The 18,202-nt window shown below is 37.9% G+C and overlaps 1 protein-coding gene across 1 annotated transcript; it reads left to right on the forward strand.

The window, feature by feature from the left end:
* Positions 1–7,104: 7,104 nt before the first annotated feature.
* LOC311091518 (uncharacterized protein) lies at positions 7,105–17,281 on the forward strand. The gene is made up of 7 exons (XM_084127477.1): positions 7,105–7,214; positions 7,604–7,921; positions 8,019–8,381; positions 16,116–16,235; positions 16,465–16,524; positions 16,670–16,750; positions 16,862–17,281. Exons 1-7 carry the CDS (start codon positions 7,154–7,156, stop codon positions 16,915–16,917), a joined length of 1,059 nt encoding a protein of 352 aa, XP_083983603.1. The 5' UTR covers positions 7,105–7,153; the 3' UTR covers positions 16,918–17,281.
* The last annotated feature ends 921 nt before the right edge of the window (positions 17,282–18,202 follow it).

Raw genomic sequence — 18,202 nt, forward strand, 5'->3', positions numbered from 1 at the left:
CATAAAAGTGCATCTGTCCATCATAAAAGTGCATCTATCCATGATAAAAGTGCATATATATCATCATAAAAGTGCATCTATCCATGATAAAATTGCATCTATCCATGATAAAAGTGCATCTATCCATCATAAAAGTGCATCTATCCATCATAAAAGTGCATCTATCCATGATAAAAGTGCATATATCATCATATAAGTGCATATATCCATCATAAAAGTGCATCTATCCATGATAAAAGTGCATATATCATCATATAAGTGCATATATCCATCATAAAAGTGCATCTATCCATCATAGAAGTGCATCTGTCCATCATAAAAGTGCATCTGTCCATGATAAAAGTGCATCTGTCCATGATAAAAGTGCATATATCCATCATAAAAGTGCATCTGTCCATCATAAAAGTGCATCTATCCATGATAAAAGTGCATATATCCATCATAAAAGTGCATATATCCATCATAAAAGTGCATCTATCCATCATAAAAGTGCATCTATCCATCATAAAAGTGCATCTATCCATGATAAAAGTGCATATATATCATCATAAAAGTGCATCTATCCATGATAAAAGTGCATCTATCCATGATAAAAGTGCATATATCATCATATAAGTGCATATATCCATCATAAAAGTGCATATATCCATCATAAAAGTGCATCTGTCCATCATAAAAGTGCATCTATCCATCATAAAAGTGCATCTATCCATGATAAAAGTGCATATATATCATCATAAAAGTGCATCTATCCATGATAAAAGTGCATCTATCCATGATAAAAGTGCATATATCATCATATAAGTGCATATATCCATCATAAAAGTGCATCTGTCCATCATAAAAGTGCATCTGTCCATCATAAAAGTGCATCTATCCATCATAAAAGTGCATCTATCCATCATAGGTGTCTGGTTTTGATTTTCTTATGATATTAAGGACATGCATCAGATAACTGGTAATGTTGGGCAATAAATATATAATAGCAATAGAAAAGCTTTACAGTAAAGTCTTTTTTGCAGTTTGTCTAATATTAATGTCTGTTAAAGCAAGACTATGTGAACAAAAAAAACAAAAAAAAACACAGCCCCTGTCCAAAAGTGGCAGTTATAGGATAACAGACACAGCAATGCATCATGTGCATCTGATCCAAGGGATTAAAATGTACAAAATATATTTCAGACCTAGTGGAGTTAGTAACTAATAATAGTAGTAAATGTGTAAAGTTGCATAAAATGGAAATACTCAAAACAAGAAAAAACTACCTCAAATGTGCATTTAATGATTGGATTCCACAACTGATAAAAAAAAATAAAAAAAGCCAATACAGCATTCACTGTAGGTGTACTAAGTGAACAAAATTGACTAATGGCTTAATTTAAGAAATGTTCTATTGCGCTTCTGATTTGGCTGTGAGATTCGCTGATTTTGGGTGCGCAAGATATGATGGATTCTGATCCGTATAAAGAGTCTAACCATGTATCTTCACTCCAAAATGACGGCCGCGCTACCGAAGCGCCACCTAGTGGCTCTTTCCAAAAAAGCATTAAAGTTTCGCCTTTTGTTCTTCTATAATTTTTTTGTTTTTCATGCATTTTGTGTTTCACATAGGCTGTGTGTGAATAGGCTATGACCTTCAGATGCTCCTGTCAGTCACAGTCATGATCACTGAGGCTTCATCAAGATCCTGAATGAGTTTTCTATCTGAGAGTGTGCGCTCACCAGGTTTGCGTTTCTGAAATTCCCCTTTTATTCATACTGAGAGGACGAGAGGACGAGAGGACGAGGTGGTCCCCCCCCCCCCCACACACACACACATATTACTGAGGTTCACTGTGGTTCTCCTGAACAGAAGAGCAGAAGACTGAAAGAGTCTCAGAGGTCTGCTGTTGCTTTGCTTTATTTGCTTTATTGGCATGACTGTAAATACAATATTGCTAAAGAGGAACAAAATTATAACAATTTAAATGTAAATAAACAGAGTAACAAATTAGAACATGTGTGAACATTTGATACCACAGTGCTATACTGAGGGTCACTGTGGTTCTCTGTCTCCATCTGCTGGTTACACATGTTACTACAGCCTCTCTGTGTGTGTGTTCAGGTGTGTTTGTTCTGCCATAGGATAAAGTATAATAATAATAATAATAATAATAATAATAGAGTAAATGGAGTCTCACTCCGCAGCGTATCCTGTATTGTCCGCAGGCGTTGCAGAGCAGCTTTCCCTCAGCTTCCCGTCTCCAGCAAGGCGTGGTGCTCGCCTGACAGTTCGAACAGGACAAATCATCTATTACGAAAAAAAAAAGAAAAAAAATCATGCAATAACAACAAATCATGTAAAATACACATTTTTTGGCTGCAATTCAAAAACATACTACAATAATCAAAAATTAGAAAATTAAAAAAAAAATCTGCTGCAAACAATGAAACATAAAAAAAGAAAACATCATGAATACATTCATGCAGTTCAAAACATAATGCAAAATATTAAATAAATTTGCTGCAAACACTGGGACATTAAAACAGTGAAAACATCACAAACGCATTGCAATAATAAATAACACTGAAAAATAAAATAAAACTGCAAAAAAAGTATGCAAAATAAACAATGCAATAATAAAAACATTTAGCAAAATAATAAAAAAAAACACTGCAAAAATAAATATCTAATAATTTATTATATAAATATTGATTTAATCTGTGTTGCACGTACAAGTTCTTATCCATGATTAAAATATCCGTGGCTTTACCTCGTATTCCTCTGATAAACGTTCATGTGACTAACAAACCCTGATTAACCAAATTAAGACGATACAGAAAGTGATATACTGTAAATATATATATATATATATATACAATTTTATGCACATGTTGATTTTAATGTCCTCCCCATTTTCTGCAAGATGAAGAGAAATATGCAGAGAAAGGCAGAATATTGGGTGTAAGTTTTTACGAAATGAGAGGAAGCTGTTATTAGAAAAAGCTTTATCTTCAATAGCAAGCTATATTAATATATGAATTCCTTTAAACATGATTACATGCTGCCAGTGTTGTTGTAAGCAGTTTAAAGGCCTCTTCACACCAAGGATGAGTTTTCAGGCTGATGAACAATAAAAAACATTGACAGCCAATCAGGATCAATCCGACTTTATTTTCTCTCTTCTGATGCAGACATTCAGATGGAAAAGCTAAAGTCAAAGAGTGTGTACGATTCCTGAATTTCTTTACGGGACTGTGACACAGTTTTGAGCAGGTCGAGTCTCTCTCTCTCTCAGCTGAGCCCATCATCTTCTCCAGGGCCAAGGCTTCAAGAACTGATGAATCTGGTGAACTAAAAGACATCTTAGCTTATACTTATAGCAGATCTACACCAGCAAGACAGCAGCATTCATGTACATATTCATTATATGTTTACAGTGATTTACATATTAATCACTATGAAAATCACAATACCATTTAACGATAAAATGCCCCCATTAATACACTCATCCCAGCAAACCTTTAGCAGCAAAAATAGAGTAATGGTAAGTTCAGTTCACTTCTGATCATTTTAAAAGAATCACTCAAATCGGACATAAATCACACAATTTTCAGCACCATTATTCCAGTCTTCAGTGTCACATGATCCTTAAGAAATCATTTTAATATGATGATCTGATGCTCAAGAAAAGGTTTGATGCTTAATGTTCTTGTGAAAACTGTCACATTTCAATATTCTTTTATGAAATGGGAAATTCAAAAGAACAGCATATTTGAAATACAAATCTTTTGTAATTGTTATATTTCAATTTTAACATGTCTTTACTGTACCCCAATTTACCTACTATATTGGCTCATAGCAGGGATTTCCAAAATATTTAATTTAAGTTGATTTCATTTACACCAGGTGTTCTCAACCTTTTGCAACTCATGTCCCACCAATGAGTGTTTAAAAACATTCCGAGGACCACCTTTCCACATATGATAGTATGAACACAGAATAACAGACAATTCTAAAAGTACAATGATATACTCTGCTGTTAATCTGTTACGCCACTGTAGCAGAGTAGGTCAAGTCAGCTATATATGAAAACTGTCCTTGTATCAAAAAGACTTTGCAGGTTTACTCAGTAACCATTCCTGTAACAATAACAGGCCAACACACCTGTAACAACAGGTCAGACACACAAGAGGGGATTCTCTCTATTCGCTGCAACACTATCTCTATAGGCTACCACAAATGTTTTTTCTCGTGCCATTTATACGCCAAAAATATTTTTTGCGTGCATATTCTACGCACTGAAAACCCTTGGTTAGGATTAGGGGTGGGGAGTGCGTGCATATTACACGCCATACAGTGCGTATCAAATGCACGCGAAAACTGCGTATCATATGCACGCAAAAACTATTTTTGGCGTATAAAATGACACCAAAAATAACATTCTTGGTATAGATACGAAATGTTCAGCAAAGTTCATTCACCCAAATTTACATAGCCTACTGTAAGTGTAATTTATCAAATACAGTTAGCGATATGAACATGTCTGCAATAACAATATTGCTGGCCATACACTGAGAAAGTGCGCGTCCAGTGTTCGATACCTCGAGTTGCGTGTGCGACCCCCTCAGTACCAGCCCTTATAAAACTAAATTTAATGTAATCAGCGTCGTATTTTATCACCACACACTTCAAAGCTTTTCCTTGCACAGGTCTGTTTCCCACATCTGCTTTTCTTTTCAGAAAACGATCCATACCACTTGAGTGTTTTTGATCATATAAATTCATAAGAACAATTAGATAATTAGAAAATAACAAGATTTGTAAATTAAAAAATAAATAAAAATTAATTTGGGGGTAGTCTACCACTGCCTACACGGCCCACCAGAGGGCCGCGGCCCACCGGTTGAGAATCACTGATTTACACCACATCAACTTCACACATACTTTCTGTTGTTGGTTAATGGTCACATAACATACAGGTAAACAAATAAAATGTTTAAAATGTAAATAATTACTTTACTGAAGAAAGTTTTGGCACATCCACCTGTTGACTTCATCAGTGCATTGGCACAGGGAGTCAATGGGGCTGTAATCGTTAGGGCTAAGTAGAGCTGTGTGTCGTCTGCAGAGCTGTGGGAAGAGATTTGGTTCTTTCTCATTATTTCCTGCAGGGCTGAGTCTTGTCAGTACCTGGATGGGAGACTCCTGGGGAAACCAGGTTGCTGCTGGAAGAGGTGTTAGTGAGGCCAGCAGGGGGCGCTCACCCTGGGGTCTGTGTGGGTCCTAACGCCCCAGTGTAGTGACGGGGACACTATACTGTCAAAGAGCCTCTCCTTCGGATGAGAGGTAAAACCGAGGTCCTGACTCTCTGTGGTCATTAAAAATCCCATGGCACTTCTGGTAAAGAGTAGGGGTGTAACCCGGTGTCCTGGCCACATTCCCTCCAATCGCCCTGCCAATCATGGCCTCCTAATAATCCCCATCCACTGAAATGTAAGCTTTCCCTTTCTCCCTCTGTAATTGAGTGGCTCTTGAATTTGTCCTTCAGTGGTTGGCAGATGTTCCTAGTTTTAAAACGAGTAACTTCCCTTGGCTGCTGCTATGTTTAGTGTATAAGGATTATGATGCTAACACTAGCAGAAGCTAATGCGTGTTCGAGCAAGATGACCGTGAAAATAGACCCTTTTCAACAGGGTGATGGAGACGTGTTTTAACGGTCATCATCGTAAATCCTGCAAAGTTTTTTTATACAGTATTTTCATTTTTAAAAATATGTATTTACATTTATAATTATACTTATTATAATATAATATTATAATTATAATTATACTAACCCTGTATAATATATTATATGTTATATTATATTACCTTTGTATCAAATTACAAAAACTAGTTAATGCTGCTGTGAGGGTGTTTCTAATACAGCGGCTGTGGGAGTGATGACAAACTGACATATTTCTCTCTTCTGACTGCCGTTATCAATCTCTCGCTATTTTCTCTCAATCTCTCGCTATTAAATATTAGGTACATTAGATGAATGTTAATTTCTCAAGAATAAAAGAAAAAATTCACCTAATGCTGTAAACACACTGAGAGCCCTGTCAGCTGGTATTAGTCTATTATTAAAGATTAAAATATCAACTCAAATATAAATATAATGTGTTTTTATTATGATAATGTTATAATATTTTAACGCTATATGTAAAAAAATATATATAATAAATATGTAATTTAGTGCACATATTTAGCAAAATACTCCTCTAGCTAATTTTTCTAGCCAACTAGCGTGCTATGGTCATTAATGTTCCTGAGGTAAATGTACGTCACGTGTAGGTTATAGTGTTCTCCAGCTGTTATTGAGCTCTTCCACGGGTGAAAAACACTGACTGATCGATATTATGTATGAGGGATATACATTTCGGTAAGTTGTACTGTATCTTTCAACACACCTAATGTTCATTCGTGTTTATTTGCTATTAACTAGTAGTGAAGAGTAAGAGATGATCGGTTCAGGAGATACAGAGATCTGTCACGTCACATTTACAAGCGCCAAAACCGTATTATTTGTTGAATTCCGTGATAAAATGGACAGAATCTGAGAGCTGAGAGTGTGTTTCATATCAATAGTAGCCTTGTCTGCCGGTGTCAGTCCTCTTTGCTTCATGATTTCCCTCTGCGTGAGAAACTGGATGTGTGTCGTGAGAGCGAGTGAAAAGTGTCGATTGCCTGATTCTCAGCATTGGCAGCCCTGCATGAAGTCAAATTAATTTCCATAACACACCACTGAGGATTTGTTCTGCATGATATCAGCATTGACCAGCAGGTGTCGCTGTGTGCATTCCAAACCTGAAGAAATCAACCACTTTTACACACATCAGGCTGGAAAGCTTTAAAGCTTCATGAAGCTTCATCTCACCATCACTACCTTCAGGTTCACTCAGCTCAACAGTTATACGCTATATTAGCAATAATGATTATTTTGGGAGTCATGGATGAGCTTTGATTGGTGGTTCCCATCATGCACTGCAACATTAGGCTTTATGTTTATTTCTCCAGTGATGGTTGGTTGGTCAGATGAGAGGAAGTTAATAACCACAGGAGGAGCTGCTGATGTTTAAAGGAGGAGCTGTAACTATATATAATGAAGAGCAAGACTGACAGAAACAGAAAATGGCTGATAAGTGTGATCTGTGTCTGCTGGGACTGATCATTCTCTCTTCACTTCTCACAGGTAAAGAAATCTGTATTTTCTCTAAAGACATTTAGTGGAATTAGTCTGGAAAGGGTTCATTTGAACATGCTCAGTTTATTCTTGCACACATTCACGTTGTGATCTCAGAGTTGTGTATTGATACACACAGATCATACTGTATTATTCCTGATACTGGACATAGTGTCACTCAAACATCTGATGATGAAGAATTATCTTCATATTAAGAGTGTGTCAGTGATTTGAACAGCTCTCTGATAAAGACTAATAGTTTATTCTGGAGAGTGTGTTGTTTGCTTTAAGTCAGGAAAAATACTATGATTTAAAACTTCTGCTTTTTATGCTGGTGTGTTTTATGTTTCATTTATTAATATATATCATAATGATCACTGAGATAAACTGTGTTTCAGGAACCAGTGGATATGAGGATGTGCTCATCAGTTCTGGTGAAAATGTCTCTCTGTCCTGTAATAAAACTCTTTCTGACTGCAACTCAACTACATGGACCTACTATGACAGATTCAGACGTTCAGGGAGAGTTGAACTGATTACTGGAGGGATAAAGAATAAAGACACAGAGAGACATGAGAGACTGAGTCTGGAGTCTGACTGCTCTCTGAACATCAAGAACGTCACAGTAGAAGATTCTGGATTATACACCTGCAGACAATATGTGAATGGAGAACGACAAGGACCTGATGCTGATGTTCTTCTGCATGCTCTTCATGGTAAGTTTATGATTATGTGGTCAATTTAAAAAGGGCAGATTCTCCCTTTAAACTCAGATGATGATTGAAGAGTCTGTGATTTGTGTCTTGTGTTCAGTTTCAGTGTCTTCATCATCATCATCATCATCATCATCATCTTCATCATCTTCATCATCACAGACTGAGATCAGTCCAGGCCGCTCTGTGACTCTCTCCTGTCAGTTGTATTCATATGCTGGACTCACCTGTGGTTATTGGGTCGGTTATGAGGGAGTTGAGCTGTTGTGGGTGAATCAGGCTGGTGTTGATCTGAACACAGACTCCAGATATCAGATATTCTCATCAGCAGCTCCAGGTCGCTGTATCATCCTCACTCTGACTTCAACACTCCTGAATGAAGATGACAACAGAGAGTGGAGATGTCAGCTTACTCTCAGAAATCGACTCGTGACCTCAGTCAGATACACTGTCAAGTATTCAGGTGAGAAAACACTCTTTTCTGACAGATTTGTGAAAACTTCCACAGATTGGCTCTACTCTTTCTGATGGCTTCATACGTTTTGGAGTTGTAAAATATTAGTGGTCAAAGTCATAAAGTGCATAACAATCCTCATAATTCCCAATATTGGCCTCCTACATGGGTCATACATGATATATTGTATCGCGAAACAGAACGTGATGCTGTGATCATCGGTGATTCCATCGTTCGACACGTACAAGCTACGTTAAATAAAAGTAAGGTGCATAGTCACTGCTTTCCTGGTGCTCGTGTTTCTGAAATCGCTGCTCACGTTCCCGAGATTCTGAACGAGCGCGTCGGAACTGTGGTCCTGCACGCGGGAGGGGCCGACATCAGGCTGCGACAGACAGAGGTTCTGAAGAAAGACTTCAGGAATCTGATCGATACGGTACGCAGCACATCGCCTGATATAACGATCATTGTGTCAGGACCGCTTCCCACGTACCGACTAGGTCATGAAAAGTTTAGTAGATTATTCGCGCTAAATGAATGGTTAATATCATGGTGCAATGAGCAGAAACTGCTCTTTGTAAACAATTGGAATCTGTTTTGGGAGCGTCCTAGGCTTTACCGTGCTGATGGCTTACACCCAAGCAGATTCGGATCGGATCTTCTGTCAGATAACATCTCCAAAATGTTAAATACCTTTTGACTAGTAACCAAAAGTTCAAATCATAGTCTCTGCTGCACCAAATTAACTGATATAAATAGTGTAGAACATTGCATAGAAACTGTGTCTATTCCTCGTTTAGTGAGATCAAATAATAAATCTACTGCAGGATCTAGAAAAAATCTAATTGTTATTAAACCAGAAAATGTTGCTATTAGTAAACAAAAACAATTTCTAAAGCTAGGTCTTCTAAACATTAGATCACTCACACCTAAGGCAGTTATTGTAAATGAAATAGTCACGGATAATAGCTTCGATGTACTTTGCCTTACTGAAACTTGGCTTAAACCTAATGATTATTTCGGTCTAAATGAGTCTACTCCATCAGGATACTCCTATAAGCACGAACCCCGTCTGATTGGTCGTGGCGGCGGTGTTGCAGCGGTCTATAGAGATATTCTCAATGTTACTCAGAAAACGGGTTATAAGTTTATTTCGTTTGAAATACTTGTACTAAATGTTACGCTCTTAGATGTTAGAAAAAAATCCATATTATCTCTAGCCTTGGCTACCGTATATAGACCGCCTGGGCCTTACGCTGATTTCCTAAAAGAGTTTGCAGATTTTCTCTCAGATCTATTGGTCAATGTAGATAAAGCATTAATTGTTGGAGATTTTAACATACACGTAGATAATCCAAATGATGCGTTAGGGGCTGCGTTTATAGATTTATTAAATTCCTTTGGGGTCAAACAAAACGTCACCGGACCAACTCATCGTCTTAATCACACACTCGATTTAATTATATCATATGGAACCGATCCAACCGATATAGATATCAATCCACAAAGTGATGATGTCACTGACCATTACTTGGTAACTTGCATATTACGTACTGCTGTAATATGTCATGCGGCGCCGCGTTATCGACCAGGCAGAACAATCCTTCCATCCACCATAGATAATTTCTCGAGTTGCTTGTCTGATCTGTCTCAGCTGCTGCCTGAACCCAAACAAACAGATGAACTAGAAGAACTAACTAGCACTATGAGCACCATTCTCTCTAGAACATTGGATGTTGTTGCACCCGTTAGATTAACCCCCAGAGGTCGGCGGTATCGCCGGCGATACCAGCTCGCTTTTTTTTAGCAGTGTAAAAGAAACTCAAAAATACTCGGTTGACTTTGATTTTCCATTGGAGTTTCATACATCAATCGATTCTGTTAAATGTGTATTATTTTTGTGTATACTCACAATAAAAACAAAGTGTTGTGCTTTTTGCCAAATAAAGAAAAATAAACACAAAGCGAGTTCTGCCTTCTCTCTGTCAGTGTAGTCCATTCTGAAACGCGTCCGAAAATGAACCATAACTCAGCGAATACTCAGTCAAACAGGCATTCAGACATACAGGCATGAAGCTTGAATTCTCTTCTTTTAAACAAAGTAATTTTTATAAAAACAAATATTCACAGTTTATGTAATATGTATGCAAAGAGAGAGATGTCAGTCGTTCTCATCTCAGCTAATTAAGTTTTAATGTGCTCCGCCCACGGAGAGCGCGCGCTATTCAAACGCAAATGTGAGCCGATCCAAACAAACCTGTGAAACGCCCACATCAGCTGGATAACACACACCGCGAGTTCACTTTCAGACTTATGTACTTTACGATGCTGTGAGGAATAATACTGTCTTGATAATAATCCTGCAAAAATTTACCTCAGAAGTTCTGGAAGTATCATTTCGAGGATCATCGCGTTACTATGAATGAATGAACGCAAAGATGCGTGCTGTTGTGGAGCTACTACAGCTGACAAAAATACTGTTTTAATATGAATCGCGAATACAAAGAAAGATTACACTGGAAATATTGTTACAATTTTAAATGTTGTAATTGTATAACCGTAAAAAAAAAAAAAAAAAAAATATATATATATATATATATATATATATATATACTGTATATAATAGGGGTGCAACGGATCAAAAAACTCACGGTTCGGATCGTTTCTCGGATCAGAGTCACGGATCGGATCATTTTTCGGATCAGCAAAAAAAAAAAAAAAATGTTTTATTAACACTTTTAAATTATTAAATTAAAATATATAAAATCAACTTAAAGTGCACAAGGCATAATATCTTCTTTTTAACATAATTAATGAAAAACAACTTAAAGTGCAACATAAAAAGGCATCTCCTTCCTTTAAACATGGACCAATGCTTTATGTGTTTCCACTGTCATATAGGGCTGTCAAAATTGCTCAAAAATGACGTTCGAATATTCCCTCTGAAAAACACATATTCGAATTATTCGAACATCTGCTGGTTGCGCATTTTGTCAATGACGCGCATTATGTCAATAACAGGACAAATTAATACAAAAAGACATAACTACTTGTATAGGTAGTTCATTTAAGTTTAAACATATTTGACAACGTATTACCTACACAAAAACAAGTAAATCAACTAATGGCCAAGACCGCAGACCTCACTCTCGCTTGCTCGCACTCGCAGGCACTCTTTTCTCTCTCTCTCGCCGTCACCCATGCTGCGTTCACACCAAACGCGAATAGAGTGTCTGGCGCGAGTGATTTCAATGTTAAGTCAATGTAAAGACGCGTTTACGCACGTTTTGCGGCGCGAATGAGGCGTCACGCTCTCTGCGGTTCATAACGCTCGCCATGACCACGCTGTGTGTGGACTGAACATGCGCACAACTTTTTTTTCATAAATCAATCCGCGGATCACGTGTGTGCCGAACCGAAGATATTGATCCGAACGGATCACGGATCAATGATGATCAGTTGCACCACTAGTATATAAGGATAGATGTAAACAAAATCTTAAAAGGTCATTATAAGCCTTATCTTTAAATAATTTTATTATGCTTTATTAGTTACACATTTGGGAAGAGAATATATTCCAAATCTGAAAATACAGTATGAGAACAATTAACTGCACAATTACTAGAAATGTTTACCTTGGATATTGTACAATTTGCAAGCAAAATTTGTGGAAAAAACAACAAACCAGTTATATATTGTCCTTGCATTCTTGTGGCTCAGTCACACACCTGAATGAAAGGCTCATTACGTATGCAGCCTCATTATGCGGGCCCCATTGACTCCTCAGGTGTGAATCACGCCCACCCGTATATGGCCTTTCCAAACAAAAAGTGTTTTACAAGATTTAAATCAATGTATTGTGTTATGTGAATGATTAGGCAGGATGATTTTCACATAATTTTGAAGAAAAAATTCTAGGCAACGACATCCATTAGTCAAAAGTCTTATTTACATATATTTAGAATGTGATTTATGGCCTTATTTCAGAAACTTTAGTTTTTTGTTTTTAAAAAAAACATGCATAAACATTATTCTATCAAAAATACAAACATGTACATGCAAGTTGTTCACATATTATGGTAGCCCTGTTTGTGCTAAATAGAGTGAATTTACACCTTTGCCATTAATATGTTTATAAGCAACTGAAAAAAGCACAAATGTCAGGGCATGTCAGAACATCTCAAGGACCCCAAAAACCCCTCAGACTCCAGAGGGTTAAAAAAGGTCACAGAGAAAAGTAAAGCACCATGGTACAATAATACTACGCATGTTCTAAAGAGAGAAACCCGTAATTTAGAGCGTAAATGGAAACAAACTAATTTAGAGGTCTTTAGAATCACATGGAAAGACAGTATGTCACGTTATAAAAAGGCCCTAAAAGCGGCCAGGGCTGAGCATCTCCGCAAACTAATAGAAAACAACCAAAACAATCCTAGGTTTTTATTTAACACCGTGGCTAGACTAACAAATAAACAGACGTCACCCGAACAAAATATCCCGTTACAGTTTAGTAGTAATGATTTCATGAACTTCTTCACTGAGAAAATAGAAAACATCAGAACCACAATTGTAAACGTTCAATCCTCAATCGCGCTTTATAATTCCAGCCTCAATTATCCCCCCGCAAGAACAATTACAGTGCTTTACAACTATAGAACAAAAAGAGTTAAATAAACTTATCACTTCATCTAAAACAACAACATGTTTACTAGATTCTATACCAACTAAACTACTGAAGGAAGTGTTACCTGTAGTAGAAGAGCCTCTCCTCAATATTATTAACTCGTCTTTATCTTTAGGTCATGTTCCAAGAACATTTAAACTGGCAGTGATAAAACCTCTCATTAAGAAACCACAATTAGATTATAATAATCTAGCAAATTATAGACCCATTTCAAATCTACCTTTTATGTCTAAAATACTAGAAAAAGTTGTGTCCACTCAACTGGGCTCTTTCTTGCAAGAAAATTATATCTATGAAAAGTTTCAGTCAGGTTTCAGGCCGCATCATAGCACTGAAACTGCGCTCGTTAAAATCACAAATGATTTACTCTTAGCTTCTGACCAAGGCTGCATCTCAATACTAGTTTTACTCGATCTAAGTGCTGCGTTCGATACTATAGATCATACAATACTCTTAGATCGACTACAAAATTATACTGGTGTTCAAGGACAAGCATTAAGCTGGTTTAGATCATACTTATCTGACCGCTACCATTTTGTCTATTTAAATGGAGAAAAATCGATCATAATTCCAGTAAACTATGGAGTGCCGCAGGGATCTGTGTTAGGCCCTCTATTATTCTCAATATATATGATACCACTTGGAAATATTATAAGGAAACATGGAATTAGTTTCCATTGTTATGCTGATGACACTCAACTATATATTTCATCACGGCCGGATGAAAACGCTAAATTATCCAAATTGACAGAGTGTGTTAAAGATATAAAAGATTGGATGACGCGTAATTTTCTTTTATTAAATCCAGACAAGACAGAGGTAATACTTATCGGTTCAAAAAACCGCCCACAGAACCTCTCACACTACAACTTTGACATCGTAGGATGTACTGTTACTTTATCCTCTACAGTAAAAGACCTGGGTGTTATACTCGATTGTAACCTGTCTTTTGAAAATCATATTTCGTATGTTACAAAAACAGCCTTTTTCCACCTTAGAAACATTGCTAAGCTACGTAATATGCTATCAGTTTCTGATGCAGAAAAGTTAGTTCATGCATTCATGACCTCGAGACTAGATTACTGTAATGCTTTATTAGCCGGTTGTCCTGCATCCTCAATAAACAAGCTACAGTTAGTCCAAAATGCAGCCGCTAGAGTTCTTACTAGATCAAGAAAATATGATCATATAACACCGATTTTATCATCACTACATTGGCTACCTATAAAGTTATGTATTAATTATAAGGTATTGCTATTGACTTATAAAGCCCTAAACGGCTTAGCTCCAGTCTATTTAACGGATCTTCTATCACCCTATAATCCATCACACTTTTTAAGATCAATAAATTCGAGGCTTTTGGTCATACCTAGGATATCCAGATCAACCAAAGGAGGGAGAGCATTTTTGCATTTGGCTCCAAAACTCTGGAATAGCCTTCCTGATACTGTTCGTTACTCGGACTCACTCTCCCAGTTTAAAACTAGATTAAAGACGCATCTTTTCAGCCAGGTATTCATATAATATTGTTAATCTCACAGTTCAAACTACAATCCGGCCTCTAGTTCATAAACGCCAGAGGAGAACTGGCCCCCGACTGAGCCTGGGTTCTCCCAAGGTTTTTTTTCTCCATTAGGTCACCTGATGGAGTTTTAGGACACCATTAGGTCACTTGATGGAGTTTTTCAGTTCCTTGCCACTGTTGCCTTTGGCTTGCTCAGTTGGGGATATTTTGGGGATATTTTGGGGGATATTTAATTTTATTCTATCAATCAATAAATTCCACTAGAAACAAACTTTGTTGTATTATTTTATTTTAATACTGTGAAGCTGCTTTGATACAATCTGTTTTGTGAAAAGCGCTATACAAATATACTTGATTTGATTTGATTTGATATTGCATAAATCAGACGAGTGTATTAAAGCCTAGTATGACCCTTGTAGGAGGTCGGGTTTAGGAATTATAAGGCTTATGTCCTTCATTCAAGCTGAAGGTTTATTTGCAGAAGCTCAACTGTGTTTCACTCTCATATAAACCAGGAATAAATTATACAGTAACACAGTAATACAGTTATACAGTAATACAGTACAGTCTCTTCTCAACTACTGCCACTGTAAACTGTGATGATGAACACAAACTGCAGGTCATGATCGATATGAACATATGGGGCCTTATCTCGCACCCAGCGCAATTGACTTTGTACACTGACGCATGTTTCATTCCTATTTTGCACCCGCGCAAAGCGCGCTTTTCCCTCCACAAAAGCACGTCGCTAAACTAGGGAATGAACTTGCGCTCCCTGGGCGGTTCAGCGCAAAAAAGGAGGCGTGTTCCGGCGCAAACGTTCCTTCATGCTATTTTGCAGGTTTAGAAAACAATTGCGCCACTAACCAGGAAAAAATAGTTTAAAGTCAGTGGCGCGTTGCGCATGTTATTCATATGCTATTTTAAGGGCGCATGCTTGGCCATAATCAATGTAGCGTGTGCACAACGCACATACACTTTGATTCTCTCATCTACACAGAAGCAGCAGTTTTCATTTTTGCAAATCATACATTATTACGATAGATAGATAGATAGATAGATAGATAGATAGATATAGATAGATAATTTATTATAAAAGCATACATCTAGCTTACACATTTACCCAAATTATCATACACCTTTTTAACCGAAGTTAATTTGGGTGTGTTTCTCCATCCCCAACCTCCCTGACGAGAGCGTTGCTCTCCTTGGCTGTGAACCGCTCCTGGCGCGCGCCTGGCAAATGCGCCGTTTTAATAGGAATCCGCTTTAGAACAAGCGCGCCTGCTCTTAAAGGGAATGTGAGATGACGCTCTGATTGGTTTATTTCACGTTACGCCCAAACCACACCTATGAATAATGAAGCTACTTCAGACCAACCCATTTTAGATTTGCGCCTGCCGCAAGAGTCATTTATCCCGCCGGGAAACTAGCAACAGCGCCAAGACCCGCCCACAAAGTTACTTGCGCTTTGCGCTTTGACACTTGCGTTTCAGATCGTTAAAATAGGGCCCATGATGTTAATGTCCTACAGGTGATGCGTCTGAACATTCATCTTCTGCAGCTCCAGTCGCTTCACCAACACTGACTCCAGTCAGAAGCTCAAACTCTGAGAAGACATCAAGCCGAACTACAGCAGCAGCTCCTACACAAGGTTCATGATCACATGATCACATGATCACTGTAGAAATAGATTTATTTTTGGTGAATGGCGATAGTCATTCTCCTCCTGACAGCTTGAGAGTGAAGTAAGAAGATAATAGATGACAGACTCGTGCACATATTCATCATTTCTGTGATGTGAAGCTCCAGTATTATGTGATGATGATGTTGTGTATATGTGGCATTATGTGTTGAACTGAACTAACAGACGTGATCCACAGATCCAGCTGATACAGCATCAGAAACTGAAGTCAGTGTGACTGCTGGATCATTATACAGAGGTACGACACGTTCATTTATACTGACAGCTTTATAACATTAAACTATCAGTCAGTCTGTAAATGCTTCATCAATAACTGTTGATAGTTGAATACCCTTGACTTCAGTCATGTACAGTTTCTCTTCTTCCTCTCATGTTTCCTGCAGTGATTGTGAGTATTGTTGGGATCGCAGTGTTTGCTGCTCCTACTGTGATTCTTCTTCAGATCATCTGTGCAAGAAGAGCTGGTGAGTTTTGAGCCGCACACAATCTGATGATTCACACTCATCTGATCTGGAACAATCTGCAATCATGATAAAAACACATACGAGAGGTCAGTCAATGCTTTTATTTTGCAGGGAGGAAGGACTCGAAGCGCCCAGAGGAAATAGAGATGCCGACAATATTAGAATAAAATACTGACGAGTTTAGAGCCAATCTGCAGCAATATTTACAATAGCAAAAACTTACAGAGGATTGTTCATTGTTTTATTTTCTTCTTCTCAGAAAACAGAGAAAAAACTCGCTTATAGTGACATAGTCATGTTTAGATACATTTTTCTACATTCTCCATTCTCTTGCGCTTCATATGTAAACTGCTTTAAATATAATATTAATACAGTAATGGACAGACTCAGACTGTATAATCTCTCTCTGTTCTGTGTGATGGAGCTGATTTGAGGATTCTTGGATCTTGTCTGTTCATTCCTGGTTTTAGCAGCTTTTTTCATTTTGAATGATTGCTGTAATTATCTTAATAAACCTCTGCAGTTGTGTTTAATAAGTCTCCTTTCCTGAGATGTTTGTTACGAATATGTTAATTCCCCTTCATGAGCTGGTAATGTATCTGTAAGTCCACTGAAGCGAGTTGTAGTTGAGAAGCCGCTTCAATAACCGAGAGCTAGATATTGGGTCTTAAACACCTCACGACACCCTGAAGGACCCACTGAGAGGTCAGACTTGAAGCACTGTTCCTGAGATGCTCTTCTTGGTGGTTAACTGTAAGCAGCAGACAGATCCAGCAAGAGGAGAACTGAGGATTCGGAGGCTCCTCTTGCCAGTCTCAGAGCTTCAATAACCGAGAGCAGGGCCGTCTCAGTTTAGTGGCGCTTCTGAAGCCAGACTGGTTGTTGTCCAGGAGGATGTTCTGTGTGAGAAATGTAGATAGTTGGTCGAAAACGACTCGTTCAAGTGTTTTAGCAAAGTGGTCCAGAAGTTCAGGGAGGCGGAAGTTAAATCAGTGGTGCTTGAGAAATACATCCCAGATCTTCCAGAGCATTTGTAGTGTTGATAAAGGAGTCTGGCTCTGATATATTTCTCAAGGCTGGAGAGAGTGAAGCAGAACATCTCGTTTACGTATGTAACCCTCATTACCTGAGTAGGGAACAGAGACATTACGTTGGATGACGACGAATGGGGTTTCGCTTAGACAGCCTCTCACCTTCGAGTATACAAAACGAGCCAATGGCAATGAAATGCCATGGGTCTGCGGAATTTGCATAGCGTAACTCCGCCCCAGCCCGTGGGTATATAAGGAAGTACGCTGGCAACATGCAGATATGTTTCTTTGCTGAGGAACCGAGACTGAACTCCAGCGTTCCAGCGGTACAGTGGAAGTGGCAGGCAGACGTAACCGGTTACCAGTGTTGGGTATAGTTACTTTGGAAAGTAGTTAATTAGGTTACTACGTTACCATCAAT

The sequence above is a fragment of the Abramis brama genome (assembly GCF_963993115.1).
Source record: "Abramis brama genome assembly, chromosome: 1".
NCBI lineage: Eukaryota > Metazoa > Chordata > Actinopteri > Cypriniformes > Leuciscidae > Abramis > Abramis brama.

What these genes read in the sequence shown, in the direction of transcription:
- LOC311091518 (XM_084127477.1), top strand. Translation starts at nt 7,154, where the DNA reads ATGGCTGATAAGTGTGATCTGTGTCTGCTGGGACTGATCATTCTCTCT. An exon ending in TCTCTCTTCACTTCTCACAG is followed by an intron (nt 7,215 to 7,603) that starts GTAAAGAAATCT and finishes ACTGTGTTTCAG; the next exon opens with GAACCAGTGGATATGAGGAT. An exon ending in AGCAGCAGCTCCTACACAAG is followed by an intron (nt 16,236 to 16,464) that starts GTTCATGATCAC and finishes CGTGATCCACAG; the next exon opens with ATCCAGCTGATACAGCATCA.